Source organism: Lissotriton vulgaris, chromosome 10 (genome assembly GCF_964263255.1).
Source record: "Lissotriton vulgaris chromosome 10, aLisVul1.2, whole genome shotgun sequence".
Lineage (NCBI taxonomy): Eukaryota > Metazoa > Chordata > Amphibia > Caudata > Salamandridae > Lissotriton > Lissotriton vulgaris.
Genome location: NC_141698.1, coordinates 833523320 through 833543887, shown reverse-complemented (window position 1 = coordinate 833543887; position 20568 = coordinate 833523320). Strand labels below are relative to the sequence as shown.

At 44.4% G+C, this 20568-nt stretch overlaps 1 protein-coding gene across 1 annotated transcript in view; it reads left to right on the top strand.

Moving 5' to 3' along the window:
• IGF2BP3 (insulin like growth factor 2 mRNA binding protein 3) overlaps positions 1–20568 on the top strand; it is a 1069372-nt gene that overhangs the window by 151818 nt on the left and 896986 nt on the right. Inside the window, exon 2 of the mRNA XM_086941758.1 lies at positions 11505–11565. Coding sequence (XP_086797884.1) covers positions 11505–11565 — 61 coding nt within the window. The remainder of the gene's footprint in view (positions 1–11504; positions 11566–20568) is intronic.

Below are 20568 nucleotides of genomic sequence, written 5' to 3'. Positions count from 1 at the left end.
GGCCACTGGCTGGGATTGTTCGTCCGCATGGTGTCAATATCATCTCCTATGCGGACGACACCCAGCTGGTAGTTACGTTTGCACAGAAGAGGGGCCTCCAGTCACCACCAGACCTAGCGGCCTGCCTGGAAGACGTAAAGAGCTGGATGATGAGCTCATGCCTAAAGCTCAATGACGACAAAACTGAGCTCATGCTCCTGGGCCCAGCCTCCCCTGCCACCATTGAGCTGATCTGGCCATCAAGCATGGGAGTGGCCCCACACCCCAGAGACAACATCAAAAGCCTAGGCGTCTGGCTCGATAAATCTCTGAGCCTTAATACACAGGCCACCAAGATATCAGCCACTTGTTTTGGCCTCCTTAGGGTGATCAAAAAAGTCCTTCCCCTCCTCCGCTTCGAGGCCAAACAAATAATCATACAGGGCCTCATCCAATCTCGTCTGGATTTTAGCAACGCCCTCTACCTGGGAGCACCAGACTACACCCTACAAAAGCTTCAACGCACCCAGAACTGTGCTGCCAGGGCGCTGCTGGGAATCCCTCGGAGGACCTCAATAAAAACCAGCCTAAAGACCTTACATTGGTTACCTGTTAGGGACAGAGTAAAATTCAAAGCGCTCTGCATTGCCCACCAGACATTCTGGGAAACGGGCCCAGACATCAACCGCTCCCTGATTTCTCCCTACAGGCCCAATAAGACCCTCCGCTCCTCAACGGCATTTCTAGCCAAGATCCCCAGAATCTGTAGAGCCAGAGCAGGAGGACGCTCCTTTTCGTATAATGTCTCCAAACTTTGGAACACCCTCCCTCTGCAGCTGAGAAACAACCCCAACCTGACCAGCTTCCGCAAACAGCTAAAAACCTTCCTGTTTAATGCTTAACAAAGTAACCTTATGAGGGCTTTCTCTGTTTTTAGCGCCTGGACGCCTCAGGGCAGCTGCAGCGCTCTACAAATCACATTTTCATTTCATGAGTGAATTCATTGGCGTAATGAATTGTCATGCATTTCATTTATTTGATGTGTTCCTTGATTCATTTGCTCAATGTCTTTTCATGCATCTTTTATAATCAAATGTATTTTCTAACTTGATTGCCTTGTGTACTTTCAATTGATTGTATTGTGTTTTGGTTTCCTTAGGAAGGGGGATGTGTTATGATCTACTGTTGCCTTTCCCCTTGCTTATGTATATCTTCCTTACTGCTCAGCCAGAATCAGTGTTGGTGTGCTTGGAGATGTCTAGAATGTTGGATGATGGATGATGTCGTGAAATGCAAGGGTGCCTGGTGAGGTTAGGAATGTCAGTTGGAGTGTGCAGGCTGAGCAGGAGAGGCTGCTCCTGGTGGGGCATCACCTGGACTTTACATCTTCCAGTAACCTTCTGATGCTGTTAACTTATCAATAAATCTACATTATATATATTTACATCACTTGGCTACAGAAGATCTTTTATTCACAACACGGACCACGATTTTAAAAGAACCTGCGTGTTGCTGAAGGAATACCCTGCTACTGAAACTAAGGACTTGATTAACTTGGAACTAAGGACTTGACTAGCCTATGGAATGTAACTTATCAACTGGAACCCAAGGAAAGAATTCCTAAGAAAAAGGATTACAACAATTACGCTATGGTAAGCCCCACCAGCGTCTTTTGCCAACAGGACAGCCTGCAGACCAGAGCGTTTGACTTTCTTTTGACACTCCTGTGACCTGTGATCTAAAGTGTCTGCTCTGCCTGCACTGTTTTGTTGTGGTTTTATCTCCTCTCTTCTGGTTATTTCATCTTCCAGCCACAAGCTCCATTTAGACACTGCTGGGTTGATCACCCCGCCGCGTCGCACTCTGGCGTGTGGAGAGAGCAGTTTTCGTTTGGCCTATCAGTGCCTGCTATGTTGTTTGGTTACCTGGCGATAGTGCAGCGCAGTACAGGCCATTAAATCCGTGGATGCTTGATTGTACCCCGAGCGACACATGTCAATGGAGAAAGTTTGCAGAGTCATTTTTTATTTTATAGGTAACTGGTGACAATTCTCCGTCGAGGGACGTCTGGATTTTTCTTTAGTGTGCAGTTTTGTGGAGGTCGTGTATATTGGGTGATTTGAACCTATACGAGCTTGAAAGGATGACTGGTTTTGTGTGTGGGCAGCACTGTCTGTCACTAGAAGAGCCGACGTGGCAGCTTGTCTACGGAGCACCATTTTCGAAGGTCCTGGTCGTGTCTTGTTCCGCGACTCAGGACATCTTTATTTTGGGAATTTACTTGTACTTAATCCATAGTTCCCTTTTGACAGGTGTACTACTCGCACGCATTTAAATGGTGCCATGAGCACACAACTATTCGCGCGCACTTACCATTATTCAGCTATTGCGCGAAGCCTCCTTTCCGTTCTTTATGACGTCTCTCCTCAAGAACATTGGCTGTTGAAGACGTTTTGGTGCACTGTGAAGGCGGAAGCCATCCGGTGCGGCGTCGTCTGTACGTGCAGCCATTTTAGGTTTAGCATTTCAGGTTCACTTGATTTTGCCACCCACGCTGCTTGGAGCTTAACGTAGTGAGGAATTGTATGTGTCATTCCTTAACAGCGGTGATACAAGAGGAACTGTTAGAGGCCGATTTAAGTGGAAATGATCTCATCTTCTTAAAACGAGTAGGAGTATCTACCTTTCTGGCATAAACAAGCTCTAGCCAGATCAACTTTCTTTGGATGATAGATCACTCACATATGTAAGGTCAGCATCTTAAATGAGATGTCACCCCAACGATCGGATGACGGTGACTACGTTTATTGTTTTAATTTCTTATCTTACAGATGTTGTGACATACTCGTGCATATCAACTATATGTAACTCTGTGTTTTTACAATACTGTATGGGGGCATGTTGCAGTTTTGTGAAATTAAATTGGTTGTATTTATCAGCATATTGAATCTACATGGAATGAGAGGAGGTGAGTGTGTAATGTCCCTGTTTGTATACATCAGGGGTCTCCAAACCGGTCCTGGAGGGCCGGATCCGTGCCAGATTTTAAAATTACTACATGTATCCCAATGGGGATATCCAAAAAATCTGGCATGGATCCGGCCCTCCAGGACCGGTTTGGAGACTCCTGGTATACATAGTATGGTATTGGTTTCCTCTAGGGGTTGTGATGTTACTCGTCATTCTTTGGTTTTATCTATCTGCATGGAATAGAGGTGGTGTGTGTGTGGGTGTGTAGTGTAGCATCACTTATCACTCTGGTCACTCTAGTGTGCGTTGTGTTTTGACTTGGGTAGTAACCCATAGAGTTTAGTTTTCCCGTAACCTTTAGTTTACCAATCACATTTTTGTGGTTATTGATTCGCATTAGTGTGTTGCCTGTGAGTGGAAAGTTTCCCTCACTGTTATCGTTGGCGTTAAGAGAAGACACCTTCTTATGAAGCTTCTTTGTTTGTACCCTCACTGTTTGGATTGTGTGGGTGAAAGGTTTTTCCTGTTTGGACTGCGTCGAGTCTTCTCTGGTTTTACCTTGATATGAGGTTTCTCTCGTTTTACTTTTGAAATGTTTGACTTGAATTTTAGTATTGTCTAAGCCTGATGCTTTTCATGAAACTCATTTTTGATTCTTGATGTAAACCACCTCGAGGAAAAACACCTCCTCGACTCCTCCCAAACGGGCTTTCGCACCAAACATGGGACAGAGACCGCCCTACTGGCTGTAACTGAGGAGGCAAGACGGATCCTGGATCGAGGAGGGTCAGTGGCAGTGATCCTCCTCGATCTAAGTGCCGCATTTGATACGGTACACCACAAAATCCTGCTAACCCGCCTTGCCGACTTAGGAGTGACCGGAGATGCCCTGACATGGTTCGAATCTTTTTTATCAGACAGAACCTTTCAGGTCTTCGACGGCACATCCCGCTCATCCAGTCGTCCTCTGGGATGCGGAGTCCCCCAGGGCTCCTCTTTAAGCCCTACGCTCTTTAATGCATACATGAGGCCACTGGCTGGGATTGTTCGTCCGCATGGTGTCAATATCATCTCCTATGCGGACGACACCCAGCTGGTAGTTACGTTTGCACAGAAGAGGGGCCTCCAGTCACCACCAGACCTAGCGGCCTGCCTGGAAGACGTAAAGAGCTGGATGATGAGCTCATGCCTAAAGCTCAATGACGACAAAACTGAGCTCATGCTCCTGGGCCCAGCCTCCCCTGCCACCATTGAGCTGATCTGGCCATCAAGCATGGGAGTGGCCCCACACCCCAGAGACAACATCAAAAGCCTAGGCGTCTGGCTCGATAAATCTCTGAGCCTTAATACACAGGCCACCAAGATATCAGCCACTTGTTTTGGCCTCCTTAGGGTGATCAAAAAAGTCCTTCCCCTCCTCCGCTTCGAGGCCAAACAAATAATCATACAGGGCCTCATCCAATCTCGTCTGGATTTTAGCAACGCCCTCTACCTGGGAGCACCAGACTACACCCTACAAAAGCTTCAACGCACCCAGAACTGTGCTGCCAGGGCGCTGCTGGGAATCCCTCGGAGGACCTCAATAAAAACCAGCCTAAAGACCTTACATTGGTTACCTGTTAGGGACAGAGTAAAATTCAAAGCGCTCTGCATTGCCCACCAGACATTCTGGGAAACGGGCCCAGACATCAACCGCTCCCTGATTTCTCCCTACAGGCCCAATAAGACCCTCCGCTCCTCAACGGCATTTCTAGCCAAGATCCCCAGAATCTGTAGAGCCAGAGCAGGAGGACGCTCCTTTTCGTATAATGTCTCCAAACTTTGGAACACCCTCCCTCTGCAGCTGAGAAACAACCCCAACCTGACCAGCTTCCGCAAACAGCTAAAAACCTTCCTGTTTAATGCTTAACAAAGTAACCTTATGAGGGCTTTCTCTGTTTTTAGCGCCTGGACGCCTCAGGGCAGCTGCAGCGCTCTACAAATCACATTTTCATTTCATGAGTGAATTCATTGGCGTAATGAATTGTCATGCATTTCATTTATTTGATGTGTTCCTTGATTCATTTGCTCAATGTCTTTTCATGCATCTTTTATAATCAAATGTATTTTCTAACTTGATTGCCTTGTGTACTTTCAATTGATTGTATTGTGTTTTGGTTTCCTTAGGAAGGGGGATGTGTTATGATCTACTGTTGCCTTTCCCCTTGCTTATGTATATCTTCCTTACTGCTCAGCCAGAATCAGTGTTGGTGTGCTTGGAGATGTCTAGAATGTTGGATGATGGATGATGTCGTGAAATGCAAGGGTGCCTGGTGAGGTTAGGAATGTCAGTTGGAGTGTGCAGGCTGAGCAGGAGAGGCTGCTCCTGGTGGGGCATCACCTGGACTTTACATCTTCCAGTAACCTTCTGATGCTGTTAACTTATCAATAAATCTACATTATATATATTTACATCACTTGGCTACAGAAGATCTTTTATTCACAACACGGACCACGATTTTAAAAGAACCTGCGTGTTGCTGAAGGAATACCCTGCTACTGAAACTAAGGACTTGATTAACTTGGAACTAAGGACTTGACTAGCCTATGGAATGTAACTTATCAACTGGAACCCAAGGAAAGAATTCCTAAGAAAAAGGATTACAACAATTACGCTATGGTAAGCCCCACCAGCGTCTTTTGCCAACAGGACAGCCTGCAGACCAGAGCGTTTGACTTTCTTTTGACACTCCTGTGACCTGTGATCTAAAGTGTCTGCTCTGCCTGCACTGTTTTGTTGTGGTTTTATCTCCTCTCTTCTGGTTATTTCATCTTCCAGCCACAAGCTCCATTTAGACACTGCTGGGTTGATCACCCCGCCGCGTCGCACTCTGGCGTGTGGAGAGAGCAGTTTTCGTTTGGCCTATCAGTGCCTGCTATGTTGTTTGGTTACCTGGCGATAGTGCAGCGCAGTACAGGCCATTAAATCCGTGGATGCTTGATTGTACCCCGAGCGACACATGTCAATGGAGAAAGTTTGCAGAGTCATTTTTTATTTTATAGGTAACTGGTGACAATTCTCCGTCGAGGGACGTCTGGATTTTTCTTTAGTGTGCAGTTTTGTGGAGGTCGTGTATATTGGGTGATTTGAACCTATACGAGCTTGAAAGGATGACTGGTTTTGTGTGTGGGCAGCACTGTCTGTCACTAGAAGAGCCGACGTGGCAGCTTGTCTACGGAGCACCATTTTCGAAGGTCCTGGTCGTGTCTTGTTCCGCGACTCAGGACATCTTTATTTTGGGAATTTACTTGTACTTAATCCATAGTTCCCTTTTGACAGGTGTACTACTCGCACGCATTTAAATGGTGCCATGAGCACACAACTATTCGCGCGCACTTACCATTATTCAGCTATTGCGCGAAGCCTCCTTTCCGTTCTTTATGACGTCTCTCCTCAAGAACATTGGCTGTTGAAGACGTTTTGGTGCACTGTGAAGGCGGAAGCCATCCGGTGCGGCGTCGTCTGTACGTGCAGCCATTTTAGGTTTAGCATTTCAGGTTCACTTGATTTTGCCACCCACGCTGCTTGGAGCTTAACGTAGTGAGGAATTGTATGTGTCATTCCTTAACAGCGGTGATACAAGAGGAACTGTTAGAGGCCGATTTAAGTGGAAATGATCTCATCTTCTTAAAACGAGTAGGAGTATCTACCTTTCTGGCATAAACAAGCTCTAGCCAGATCAACTTTCTTTGGATGATAGATCACTCACATATGTAAGGTCAGCATCTTAAATGAGATGTCACCCCAACGATCGGATGACGGTGACTACGTTTATTGTTTTAATTTCTTATCTTACAGATGTTGTGACATACTCGTGCATATCAACTATATGTAACTCTGTGTTTTTACAATACTGTATGGGGGCATGTTGCAGTTTTGTGAAATTAAATTGGTTGTATTTATCAGCATATTGAATCTACATGGAATGAGAGGAGGTGAGTGTGTAATGTCCCTGTTTGTATACATCAGGGGTCTCCAAACCGGTCCTGGAGGGCCGGATCCGTGCCAGATTTTAAAATTACTACATGTATCCCAATGGGGATATCCAAAAAATCTGGCATGGATCCGGCCCTCCAGGACCGGTTTGGAGACTCCTGGTATACATAGTATGGTATTGGTTTCCTCTAGGGGTTGTGATGTTACTCGTCATTCTTTGGTTTTATCTATCTGCATGGAATAGAGGTGGTGTGTGTGTGGGTGTGTAGTGTAGCATCACTTATCACTCTGGTCACTCTAGTGTGCGTTGTGTTTTGACTTGGGTAGTAACCCATAGAGTTTAGTTTTCCCGTAACCTTTAGTTTACCAATCACATTTTTGTGGTTATTGATTCGCATTAGTGTGTTGCCTGTGAGTGGAAAGTTTCCCTCACTGTTATCGTTGGCGTTAAGAGAAGACACCTTCTTATGAAGCTTCTTTGTTTGTACCCTCACTGTTTGGATTGTGTGGGTGAAAGGTTTTTCCTGTTTGGACTGCGTCGAGTCTTCTCTGGTTTTACCTTGATATGAGGTTTCTCTCGTTTTACTTTTGAAATGTTTGACTTGAATTTTAGTATTGTCTAAGCCTGATGCTTTTCATGAAACTCATTTTTGATTCTTGATGTAAACCACCTCGAGGAAAAACACCTCCTCGACTCCTCCCAAACGGGCTTTCGCACCAAACATGGGACAGAGACCGCCCTACTGGCTGTAACTGAGGAGGCAAGACGGATCCTGGATCGAGGAGGGTCAGTGGCAGTGATCCTCCTCGATCTAAGTGCCGCATTTGATACGGTACACCACAAAATCCTGCTAACCCGCCTTGCCGACTTAGGAGTGACCGGAGATGCCCTGACATGGTTCGAATCTTTTTTATCAGACAGAACCTTTCAGGTCTTCGACGGCACATCCCGCTCATCCAGTCGTCCTCTGGGATGCGGAGTCCCCCAGGGCTCCTCTTTAAGCCCTACGCTCTTTAATGCATACATGAGGCCACTGGCTGGGATTGTTCGTCCGCATGGTGTCAATATCATCTCCTATGCGGACGACACCCAGCTGGTAGTTACGTTTGCACAGAAGAGGGGCCTCCAGTCACCACCAGACCTAGCGGCCTGCCTGGAAGACGTAAAGAGCTGGATGATGAGCTCATGCCTAAAGCTCAATGACGACAAAACTGAGCTCATGCTCCTGGGCCCAGCCTCCCCTGCCACCATTGAGCTGATCTGGCCATCAAGCATGGGAGTGGCCCCACACCCCAGAGACAACATCAAAAGCCTAGGCGTCTGGCTCGATAAATCTCTGAGCCTTAATACACAGGCCACCAAGATATCAGCCACTTGTTTTGGCCTCCTTAGGGTGATCAAAAAAGTCCTTCCCCTCCTCCGCTTCGAGGCCAAACAAATAATCATACAGGGCCTCATCCAATCTCGTCTGGATTTTAGCAACGCCCTCTACCTGGGAGCACCAGACTACACCCTACAAAAGCTTCAACGCACCCAGAACTGTGCTGCCAGGGCGCTGCTGGGAATCCCTCGGAGGACCTCAATAAAAACCAGCCTAAAGACCTTACATTGGTTACCTGTTAGGGACAGAGTAAAATTCAAAGCGCTCTGCATTGCCCACCAGACATTCTGGGAAACGGGCCCAGACATCAACCGCTCCCTGATTTCTCCCTACAGGCCCAATAAGACCCTCCGCTCCTCAACGGCATTTCTAGCCAAGATCCCCAGAATCTGTAGAGCCAGAGCAGGAGGACGCTCCTTTTCGTATAATGTCTCCAAACTTTGGAACACCCTCCCTCTGCAGCTGAGAAACAACCCCAACCTGACCAGCTTCCGCAAACAGCTAAAAACCTTCCTGTTTAATGCTTAACAAAGTAACCTTATGAGGGCTTTCTCTGTTTTTAGCGCCTGGACGCCTCAGGGCAGCTGCAGCGCTCTACAAATCACATTTTCATTTCATGAGTGAATTCATTGGCGTAATGAATTGTCATGCATTTCATTTATTTGATGTGTTCCTTGATTCATTTGCTCAATGTCTTTTCATGCATCTTTTATAATCAAATGTATTTTCTAACTTGATTGCCTTGTGTACTTTCAATTGATTGTATTGTGTTTTGGTTTCCTTAGGAAGGGGGATGTGTTATGATCTACTGTTGCCTTTCCCCTTGCTTATGTATATCTTCCTTACTGCTCAGCCAGAATCAGTGTTGGTGTGCTTGGAGATGTCTAGAATGTTGGATGATGGATGATGTCGTGAAATGCAAGGGTGCCTGGTGAGGTTAGGAATGTCAGTTGGAGTGTGCAGGCTGAGCAGGAGAGGCTGCTCCTGGTGGGGCATCACCTGGACTTTACATCTTCCAGTAACCTTCTGATGCTGTTAACTTATCAATAAATCTACAATATATATCTATACATCACTTGGCTACTGAAGATCTTTTATTCACAACAACATACACACAGTTGCTCAGGTACAAGTGTACTTGAATATCATTTAAAATGTGTATTTTGCGATGCCGAAATAGCAATTTAAAATTGTACACCCAGAATGTAAAGGCAGGCCTGAGGTGTTTTAACCGGATACTTACGTGAATGGCAGAATCATTGCTGCTGGCTCACTAGCAGCATTTAATTTAAAGGCCCAGGATACATGTAGTACCAGTTTACTAGGGACTTGCTGGGTCCAAGCCAATCCTGCACTGTAAATGGGGGGTCAGGATGCACACCTATTAATCCAATTTCTCGAACTTGTCTCTTTTTTTCTCAGGCTTGCGTGCCGATTGAGAATGGTGCCATGCCCTAATGGCACTAAAGTTAAACTTCACTGTAGTGGGGCTACATCTAGCCCCAAACAATCGCACAGCTATGTGTGCACAGTTGCATAATTTTCTACTAATTTTTTTCAAAGTTCATCTTCCCATGGGAAGTTTCAACAGAGGAAGTACGGACGGTTTTTTAACAGCAGAAGGCAGTAACCCCCGAAGAAGGGCGTTGAGCCCGAAATGCATTGGGTTTTTTAAATAAATGCTGCCTGAAATGAATTTTTGCTCCAGTCCTGCTCATTCTTAAAGTCCGGAGAGACATGGATTGAACAGTAAAAACTCGAAAATAGCATCAACACGTAGCGTGTGGACTCGAACTATAAGAGAAGAATAAAAATGATAAAATTGGAAAATTATGAAGTAAAATGGATGAACTTTGAAAAAAATTAGTAGAAAATTATGCAACTGTGCACACATAGCTGTGCGATTGTTTGGGGCTAGATGTAGCCCCACTACAGTCCAAGCCAATCCTACCATGTCTTAGGGAGAGAGCACAAGCACTTTAGTACCGGTTAGCAATGGTAAAGTGTGCCAGCAAACACAGGAGGATTAAGGATAAAATGTTGGGGAACTCACTCCAAAAATATCAGGTCCAACAGTATTGGAAGGTCTGTTTCTCAACATGTTATAAACGTCCGATCGATTGTCACTCATTCAAATATACTATTACAATAAGCAGGTTGATTTTTCCAATATTGATGCTACAGAGTCTACATAACATTTCTTCTTTGAAAACTTTGTGGCGGGGTGTCTGTTGGCTAACTGCTACTCTCACTTAAACAAGTGATTATCATGTTTGTGGCCCTTCACAAAAAAATGAGCTACCCACACAATCTTTTACATGATACAATGATGTGTCCATCTTAGTTTGACAAATTTTTCTTTATTTTGCGAATTATAGAACGCCCACAGTGTTGAAATCCAAAGTAGATCAAACTGTACAGGCATTTCTCATCCCACACTTTGGTAATACTTTTTTCACTGCTCCTTAGCAAAATACAGTAAGTAGCACTATTCAGTCGCAAATACTACTGTTGGGAGATTTCTAACATAATTATTTAGGGAAAGCTTCATTGTGGAACAATAAATGTAAAAGTTAACTATCCCATACAATTCTCTTAAATCCTTTAGCTTCGGAGATTCTAACATTAGCTAGCATATACTTTTGAAGTCCCAAACGTCCTCTACTTAAATGACTATTATTGCTTTGGATCCCTGCTGCATTTTGTAAGAGCTTCATTGATTTGTTAAATGAAAATGCCTGACCTACAGTTATGAATAATTGTGATAGTTTTGCTCCCAGCTTTTGACTAAAGCTTTATTTAGTCATCTCTCTCTCTTTCTCTCTTTCTCTCTTTCACGCTTTCTCTCTCTCTTTCACGCTTTCTCTCTCTTTCTCTTCCTCTCTTTCTCTTTCTCTCTTTCTCTTTCTCTTTCTCTCTTCCTCTCTTTCGCGTGCGTCTGTCTCTCTCCCTCACTTTCTCGCGCGCTCTCTCTCTCTCTTTCGCGCACGCTCTTTCGTGCGCTCTCTCTTTTACAATTTCCAGGCTTTCCATTGGTTAAGAAACTTGGTTACGGATTTGGTGCTGATTTCCTGGTAGAATGGAAAATCATTCACAATTTGGTTTCTGATTTATGGTTATTCAAAGCACCGCTTTTTGTGCACAGTAGCCAGCTATGAAATAGTTATAATTTTAGGTCCACAATTGTTTTGTTACAGGTAAAGTTGAACTCCAAGGCAAAGTTATTGAAGTAGAACATTCGGTCCCGAAAAGGCAAAGGTAAATGCATAACTTACATTTTTGTACTACTTTGTTCAGAGATTGTATTCCACCTTTCTTCTTCTTCTGGATGACTAATGCTGTAGATCTGCTTTGAAACAAATAACACATGACCGCTGTGTTGTGTAATGAGCAGTGTTAGGTCAGTGGTGGACTGCATGTAATCGCCATATAATCGCATTTTGCAGCAGGTTGGGCTTTACTGGACCCGGGCCTATACTGGAATTCGGCTCACTCACACTCATGAAACTAATCAGTTTGCACTGCAATGTTTTTTTTTTGTTGTCAAATTTCTTCTATTTTTGTTGGAGTTCTATTTTTCCCAGCAAAATAAGTGAAACTTCCCTCAACGGTTGAATATTTTTCTTGTCTAGAAACAGCAAAATGTGTAACTGCAGTATTTTTTTGGCCTTGAAAAATGTCAGTATTTTGTTTCTCCACTTAAGATCTATGCATGAAATATGTACATTCCATAACCTCAATTTTCCATTCCCATTGGATAGTAAAAACCATTCATATTCATTCATTTATCCTTTATTTCGATCAAATAGATAACGGGTGACATTCAAAAAATTGAACAGTACAAATGATATTAAAAATCTGTCAGCCATAATTAAAAAGAACTTTACAGTTTCCTGTTGAACAAATCAGACAAGTCAGGAGTTTACCAACATATATCGCACGTTAATTAATTTTTTTTTTTAAATGACAAATTGTGTGCACTGTACTTCAGTTGAAAATACAAATACATTAAAAAGAATTTTAAAACTGTGCCAAGATTATATCAGTGCATACAACGAGTACGAATGTACCACATCGCAGTTAAAAAATTTGGCTACCGCAAACACAATTGGGGACGATACATCCGTTTTTAATATTCTGTAGGCAGGCAAGTATTGCCTGAACCCCACGTTTTTAAGTAGGGGAACAAGCCAATACTTCCTTGGTCATTGGTAAGCCTTACAGAAGAAAATGACATGCAAATCGGTTTCTTGTTGATGCAAGCAAGCTGGACATAGCTCTGGGGAGGAGGGATGGGACCAGGTGCTGGTAAATGCTTTAAGGGGGAGTGTGAGTAGTGGGGGTGTGAGGAGCACACCAAATTTGTCTTTATTTACTAACTGATCAATCGGTGCTGCAACTATTTAGGTTTGTCACGCCTCTTTTAAATGTCAAGTTATGATGGGTTGGAGAACTCCTCTAGTTGCGCACTGTGCACTTGGTGTTTTCCTACAAAACATTTTTACTCATAAACCAATTGTGTTCACAATTATTCATCAGTTATTTATTTTCATAATCTGATTATTCAAATCACCATAACCATGTTCATTGCTTGTACTTTTGTTCACTTTCAGTTACATGTATACAGTACATTATTTGTTGATGCCAACATTTTTAAATTATAACCATTTGTTACATTTCACAATTTTCACTGCCATGCCCAATGCATTTGGGTACCACAAGGTACCTTCATCAGGGGATGATCTGTAAAGATATAAAATAAACTGTATGAGTGTTTTGTACGTTATTGCCCATGGGTGTGTCAACTCTCATGTTGTGGTGTCATACCTGTTTCTCGTGTGTTTATGATCAGTCAACTGTAAAACAAAACCACAATAACCTTATGTCACCTCTAGTTCATGAAATGAGGATATTCACTCTTAACCTTGTTATCTGCATGACTAAGCTTACCGTGTGTTCTCTTTAACCTGGGACTTGTTAATCTGTCAAAAAATCCACAAAAGCACTGAAAAAGAGAACACGCGTTAAGCTTAGTCACACACTGAGCCACACACACACTGAGAGCCGCAATAGGTCTCTTCTTTAGTAAAGTTTGAGCAATTCTGTTTGTAATTAGGTGGCTTTTTAGTTTTGCTTTTATTAGTGTTTTTTTAAAGTCCCATGTACATAACCTGGATATGTGCTTGGTGCCACCCTCCATAGCCTCGGGCCTCTGTGCTGCTCAGTGCTAGGTGCAACCCTTCAGATCTCCAGGCCTCTGTGCCTCTCAGTGCTAGCTGCCACCATCCGAAGCTCTGGCCCTCTGTGCTAGCTGCCACCCTCTAGAGCTCTGGGGTGCTTCCTGTGACCCTACAAAGCTGCGGGCCTCTTTGCGCAGGCTGCGCATTCCGGGGCTTGGCCTCTTGTATCTACAACCGTCGGTTCCCTGAAGCTTGCTAGTTAAAGCGGTGATACCCGGGTTGGACATTTCATGGCCGTGAATTTAAAGGATACAGGTGCAAAGGGGTTTAGAAACACTCATTCGCACTTGACTGAAACCTGGAGCAAATATTTGTGTTAGAAAAATGCAACCCTGCTGTATGCAAACACCCAGGCAAAACAGTTCATTTTGCAGAAAACTGGATCCACTGCCCCACCTCTGTTTAACAGTTTTACCAGGACGTGGGCGGCAGAGGAATAAACACCACATGTGTGCCCCTCTCACCAAAGCCCCCCGCCCTCCAATACGGCATCCACAGAGCAGTGTTGCCAAGACACTTCTCGGGAAATGTTTCAATCCACGCACTGTGCTTATAAGGTTGCCAACTTGTTCGCTGGAGATGTTCCATGCGCCTTGCTCGAAGGTTGCTGCAAACCCAAAGCATGCAGCACCTAGAGACTAACAATGGCACAGCACGCTAAGCAAAGTGTTACTGACGAGTGAAACGTTCATATCATACAGTATTGAAGTATGCCCCTGCTGTAAATGTTTACTTACCTCGTTTACTGCGCTCAGCCTTTCAGGAATTTAAATACTCTCCGTATCTCTGCGGCGCTCCAGTGCTGACACGCTCCGAACAGCATGTACTCTAAACCCCGCGAGACAATTTAGCTAGGGGCGCCCTACCCTACCAAATACCACTCATAAGGGGTAAGGCTAACATATTTATTGAGGGGGTCTGCATCACTGCACTAAAAATGCAGTATCAATTGTTCTCTGCAACGGAAGATTTCTATTTAGTGTTCTGTTGGGTGTTCTATTCTCCTCTTCCGCTGCCAGCCCAAGCTCTTTTTCAAGGTGGGAGTGGCGCCGGTGTGAACGTGGCGTCACCCAGATGATATTGTTCGTGATGGAGCCGTCTGGAGATCTCCGTGCGCAGCCTGCTGATCCCGTGGCAATGCAGGGAGCTACCGGAGGTGTGAGGGGCACGGGATTAACGGTGGAAAGATAAAGGGTGCTAGAGGCTGTGGCTTAACGGCTAGGCCGGCCAACTTTTAAGATGGGGGAACCAGTTCACGGTCTGGCGACAGGCCCAAACATCCTGTTCTGTGCAAATCATGTTATCTCCATCAGCCTAAAACAAGTCTAGCTTCGCTGACTAGTCCTGTTTGATGTAGCTCCAAACATGCCTGTATTTTATTGTTACCCATCTATAATACGATAGTTGTAGGGCCCCGTGGGGATAGAGAGTGCCCTGAGGAGGGCCCTGAAGGCAAGAGAGGAGCGCTTCACACCACCATGTTTCTCAGAGGTCATGCAGAAATGCCTCGGAGAAACGCCCCGTCATTTATGGATTCGGGGGCGTGTTTTCTTTCTCTTCTTCCCATTCGCTGGAATGTAAAATTCCAGCCAATGGGAAGAGGAGAGAAAAACTAAAAAAACACACCCCCGAATCCCAAAAAGATGGGACTTAAATGGACAGACGCCCCTCTCCTCCAATGGCTGGCCTCAGTTTAGGAAGCCAGCCAATGGAGAAGAGGGGTGGGTTTAAGCCCCACACTAAGAAACTTAAGATTTAGCCGGCGAGACTGCGCAAGCGCAGCCGGCTGAGACCTAAAAATGTATGCACTCCTGTTCATATTATATAACCTTTTACTCGAGTGGACGTGATGAGTGTTTCGTGCTGTGGTTCTTTCTGAATCATGATTGTCTGTTGTCTAGAAAATGGTGAAGTTCGAGGTGGATTGTGAGTTGCTTGTTGATGGCCTTTTCATTCACTGGCCGGATAGGAGAGCAGGGAGATGGGCCGGAAGTTGCATGGTTTATTCAGGTCAGCTGTAGGCCTCTTGGGTGCATTGATTTGTGCAAATTTCCATTCATCCGGGAAAGTGGCATACGTGATGGAGGTGATTGTGTGGGTCAGCGTGGTGCTAGTTGGTGATGTTCCCAGGTTGTAGATATGGTGGTGACATGGGTCAGTTGGAGCCGGTAAGTGAATGTTCAGCATCATTGCTGCTGTGTCGTTTCTGATGAGGGTTGTCCCTTCAGTCAGGTGGCCGTTTTGGTAGTGTGGTGTGTAGGTCAGCAATGAGTTCTCGGAGTTTGGGGTGGTGTGCGAAGTTGCTGTAGATGTTTGCAATTTTTCTGTGGAAGAAGTTGATAGGTCAGTGCATAGTTGTTGGGAAGCAGCAATGTTGTTGACAGTGGCTGAGGGCTAGGTGAAATCTTTGACTATCGATCAGCTCTCCTTGTGGCTGTTGGAGCTTCCTTCTATGTGGTCCTTTAGTGCTTTTTTAGATCTCTCCTGAGCCAGCGCATGCTCTGCTCTGCGAGGCTTTTTGTAAGGGCTTCCAACTGGGACCACACGCTTGTGCGTGTTTGGTTTTTTTTTTTGGGCTCCCACCCTTTTTGCCTTTGCTTCTGTCTTTCTGAGAAAGACAGCACACAATTGGGCGAAGGCGGGTGCATGTCCCACCTTTGCCTGGAATTGTTGCTGCCCACGGCTTGCGGTTATGCGCAGCCTGCCACACAGCGCCATCTGTTTACAATTATCGAGCCCACGTCTTGTGCACGCGTTAATTGTAAACAGATGGGTGTCTGGCTGGCCGGCCGGGGGCACTGGCCCAGTGTGCTGTTAATAGTGCGTGACTAAGCGTTGCCAATTCTAGCAGGCTAGGGCTGATTTTTACACAAACTACGATTTTCATTCCAAAACGACTGCTATTTGGGATAATGGCTAGCTCCATCTCGGACCACTGTACTACAGGCATTAATTACCAGGGGAGCAAAATGACGCTCTTGTACTACGTCAGCAAGGCTGAAACTGAACCCTAGATTACAAATGTGTTTTTAAACAGAAACCTTGTATTTATAGACTTTAAATTTGCAATAAAGGGGACACATACATCATAGCCAATGCTGCCCCCTCGTGGCCATACGCGGTTAAAAGGAAATCAAATGCAAGACTAAGAGAATATATATTAAAAAAACTTATTTTAAATTTCAAAGTATTACACTGAGAGGGATTATAACTGTCGGTTTTAAAATATGCCCAATCGGATTGCAACGTCAGATTTTCTAACATTTTTCCACTTTCGCAAGACTTTTTCTGCAGCTGATTTCACCAGTCACTGCCTGTGGGAAAAGCTGTGGGAAAAGCTTGGAAGTCAGCAATTACTGCTCACGAACGGAATATACTCAGTGAAATATAGTGCAGCTTCTAGACTAGCAGGTCTGTGTGTGCTATTTTTAATGGCTATGTAGGTGAATCTGATTTTATGGACGGATGAATGAATGCACTTGAGCACAGAGATGAATGGATGAGTGACTGTATGCTGGGAGAGGCCAGCTTTCAGTTAAAAACCAGATCTATTGGCTCTGCCAGTGTCCGTTTTGGAAAGGTGCCATGTTGTAGATAATGGGTCTGGTAAGAACACTCACTGATGGAGAAGTTGTGAGAGATGCTTTGAAAAATGACGCGTTTGACTGCTGTCCCAGAGGTTGTTCAAAGGTCCGTGAAAGGAGTGTGATGTAGTAGTGGCAGAGTGCACGACTGACGCCGCTGCATTTCAGGCGAGAAAAGCTGCACGTGCACATCCCATGTTAACCATATTTCTAATATCAGATTTAAATGCACCAATTAAGGAATAATCTTGCAAAACTCTGCTTGCAGTAGATGTATACCGGAGTCCTTCGGCAACTGAATAGGCTGCGTGCACTTTTACATCTCTGCTAAATTTTAAGGCGTCCATGCTACTGGAACAGCAGGTTCTAAAATAAGCATGGTACAAATTGAAAGTCATCAACAGGAAAGTTTGCTTCAACTGAAAGTGTGTACCAAAAAGGCGTCCATACTTGGAGTTCGCATGGACTTCTAAACGTCTGTCGGAGATAAAGGGAACCGAGGTGCTGAATCTGCACATCACAGGGTTTTACTGAGAGGCGAACCCTGCATTCCTCTGCATCATCAGCAGGTGAACTTGCAAACATCTGCCCCATCTGATCACCAGCGGGCCGGCTGCGCTGAATTGTACTCTATGCAAGGTTGGAATTCTTGTAGATGCCGAGTGTGGTCGTTTGGGCATACTCCTCGCATATCGTCTCAAAAAGCACTTTTGGAAGTTCTTCAAATGTCGACTTCTAGTTTTCTGAACCAAGCAGCATTCATTTTTCTGCTCCAGTGTAATGCAATAACACTTTTACTTTCGCACTAATGACTGATCAGGTATACAATGTAATGTAATGTAAAAAGAACTTGTAAAGCGCAACTAACACCTGGCGGTTTCTTGGCGCTGAAACATAAAAAACAAACAATCCGTGGGGCTGAGAGCGTTAGTTGTAGGCGTTACGGAACAGGTGAGTTTTTAGAAGGGACCTGAAGTGGGTGTGGGGGAGGCTAGTCTTATGCCTAGAGGGAGGGCGTTCCAGAAGGACGGGGCAAGGAATGAGACCCTCAGTCCTCCCAGTTTTTTGCGTTTGAAGGTTGGGATCTGGAGTAAAGCCAGATGGGAGGAGCGGAGATTGCAATCGAATCGCAATTCGAGTTTGTCAGAATTACTTATGGTTTTCTACCCCGGGAAAGAGCATCGGAGATGGGCTCGAAGGCACTTCACCACATCCAGCAAGCACGCATTTAATGAAGACGGGTGCACCACTTTGTGGCAGCGGTTAGACAATACAGGCCAAACCAGCACTGTTCTTTCAATGCAATATCTAAGGGGGCAATGTTTACAGTTCCATCCTTCTACCTCATTCACACTGCACATGAAGCATAGCATCAGTGATGCTCTGCCTTATTAACCAATGTGCTCGATGTATGCTAGGAGTTCCGTGAATCTGTGGTGGAAAAGGAAAGAATTATTTTTCCAGAATGAAATTTGTTTTAAAAAGTTTATATTATCTGCTGTGTTGTCAAAACCCAAGTGCAGCCAAATTGTCTGAAGACATTTATGAACATACATTTGCATTGCAATAGTTCTTGCAATTGCGAGGTTTTGAGCTATTTGCATTGTAATGACAATGCCTTTTATTTAGGTGTTTAAAAAACCTGCAATAATAAAGTGTTGTCATTTACAATACCATTAGGTCAAAGTTTCTAAAATGCGAGACTAATTGCATTGCAAATACTTCTTGGTGTCTGGAATTTGCTGCAGACAGTCTGAGTGCAACCTTGTAGGTAGCTCAGACGGTGTCGTGGCTGGCTCTCCATTTCCTTTCTGGCTATTTACATTGTTGTTTGGTGTCTTGGAGGTATTCTGTGTAACAGCTAGTTTGCTTGTTTGATCTGCAATGCTGGTTTGTTTGATGGGTGCAAGGGAGTCTGCAATTCTGTTGATAACCTTGTCAAGGTTGTCTGTGGGGCTAGGTTGATCACTGCTGAGGGCGGTGAGCTAGTGTGCTTCTTTGAATTTGCCCATTCTGCGTGCTGAAACTTGTAGGGGTCTCATGCTCGACTAAATAGAAATTTCTCTTGATTACTGCCTCACTTATTCATTGGCACTTCAGTTATTTTGCGTCCCATAACAGATTTAGATTTGTTAAATGCGCATAATATCCTCCATTTGTAGAATCGACACAAAGTAGTTGGTGTAAATATTGTGTATGTTAGAATGTTTTTATATATTCAAACTGACAGGCGTGCATGTACATATTTGTGTTTGCTTTTTAAGCATATGGCATTTTAAGCCATTCCGCGATTTGAGTTGTATCATTGAGAAATAGAAGATAAACATATTGGCATAGTTTTTTTTAACAGATTTTGATGACATGCACTTCATCAGCCCTTGGTTGTTTTTGGTAGTTTTCCCCTCATGTGTTATTTATGAGCACTAACCAAGTTTCCTTAACGACTCCTTGAGGAACCCTAATGTATAAATGTTGTTAGTATATTTTATCTAACAAAGCGGGAGATGTAGTGTTGTGTGATCATATGCAGTAGGACCCTTGTGGTCCTTGTCGGATTACTTACAAAGTTACGTAATCAGTTGGGAGGTGTCTGGGTGTGGTCAAAGTTTATGATGTAATGTGTTCAATTAACAGTTGCATGCTGAAGAATAAACGTGTTATGGAGCTCATTCTGTGATGTGATCATTTGCTTGCTCCAGAGCTGAAGTGGACGCAACAGATATTAACTATTGTAAGCAGCCTTGGGTATTTTGACAGAATTGTCTCCGCATGACAATTTCTATATAAGATTGAAGACTGCATCGGGTATTAACCTTTGTACATGTGCTTGATTAACATTTCAAAACGACTGACTGTAAAGATTTCACCGCTGTATGAAGTTGGGAGGTAGTAGGACCCTTAGCACCTAAAGACTTTGGCTTTTTTAAGTGAACAGAATCTTTTTGAACAACCTATGAATAGTGAACACTGTTCTAAGTAGATGCTAATTAATACTCTGTTGTGTATTTCATGATTTTCGCGGCCTGCAAACAATGTGGTACAGAGTAAACTCTGTCCATAGCATAAAAACCGTTTACAATACCTACTTTTGGTTTTCCTGTTTAATTCTTTAAAAAATTTGAAGGCACTTTGCGTAAAGAATTCCTTGGAGTGGTGTGGCTCACTGGTTCGAGGCGGCAGACCCGGAAGCAGAGGACGGCCCGGGACAAGGGTTCAATTCCCGACGTGGCAGGGTCGTGAACCAGGGTCAGCGGACTCGATAATTCTCGCCTCGGTGCCTACTCTAACCAGGGATTACACTCTGCAACTCTGGGCATTAGCTTGCCTCATCTCAACAATGGCCCCCCACAAACGCCGGGGATGCCTGGTTTCACCTTGGAGATACCCAGGAGGGAACATCTCACAGGGAAAGCCAGGACGGGTTCCCCAGCGGTCTA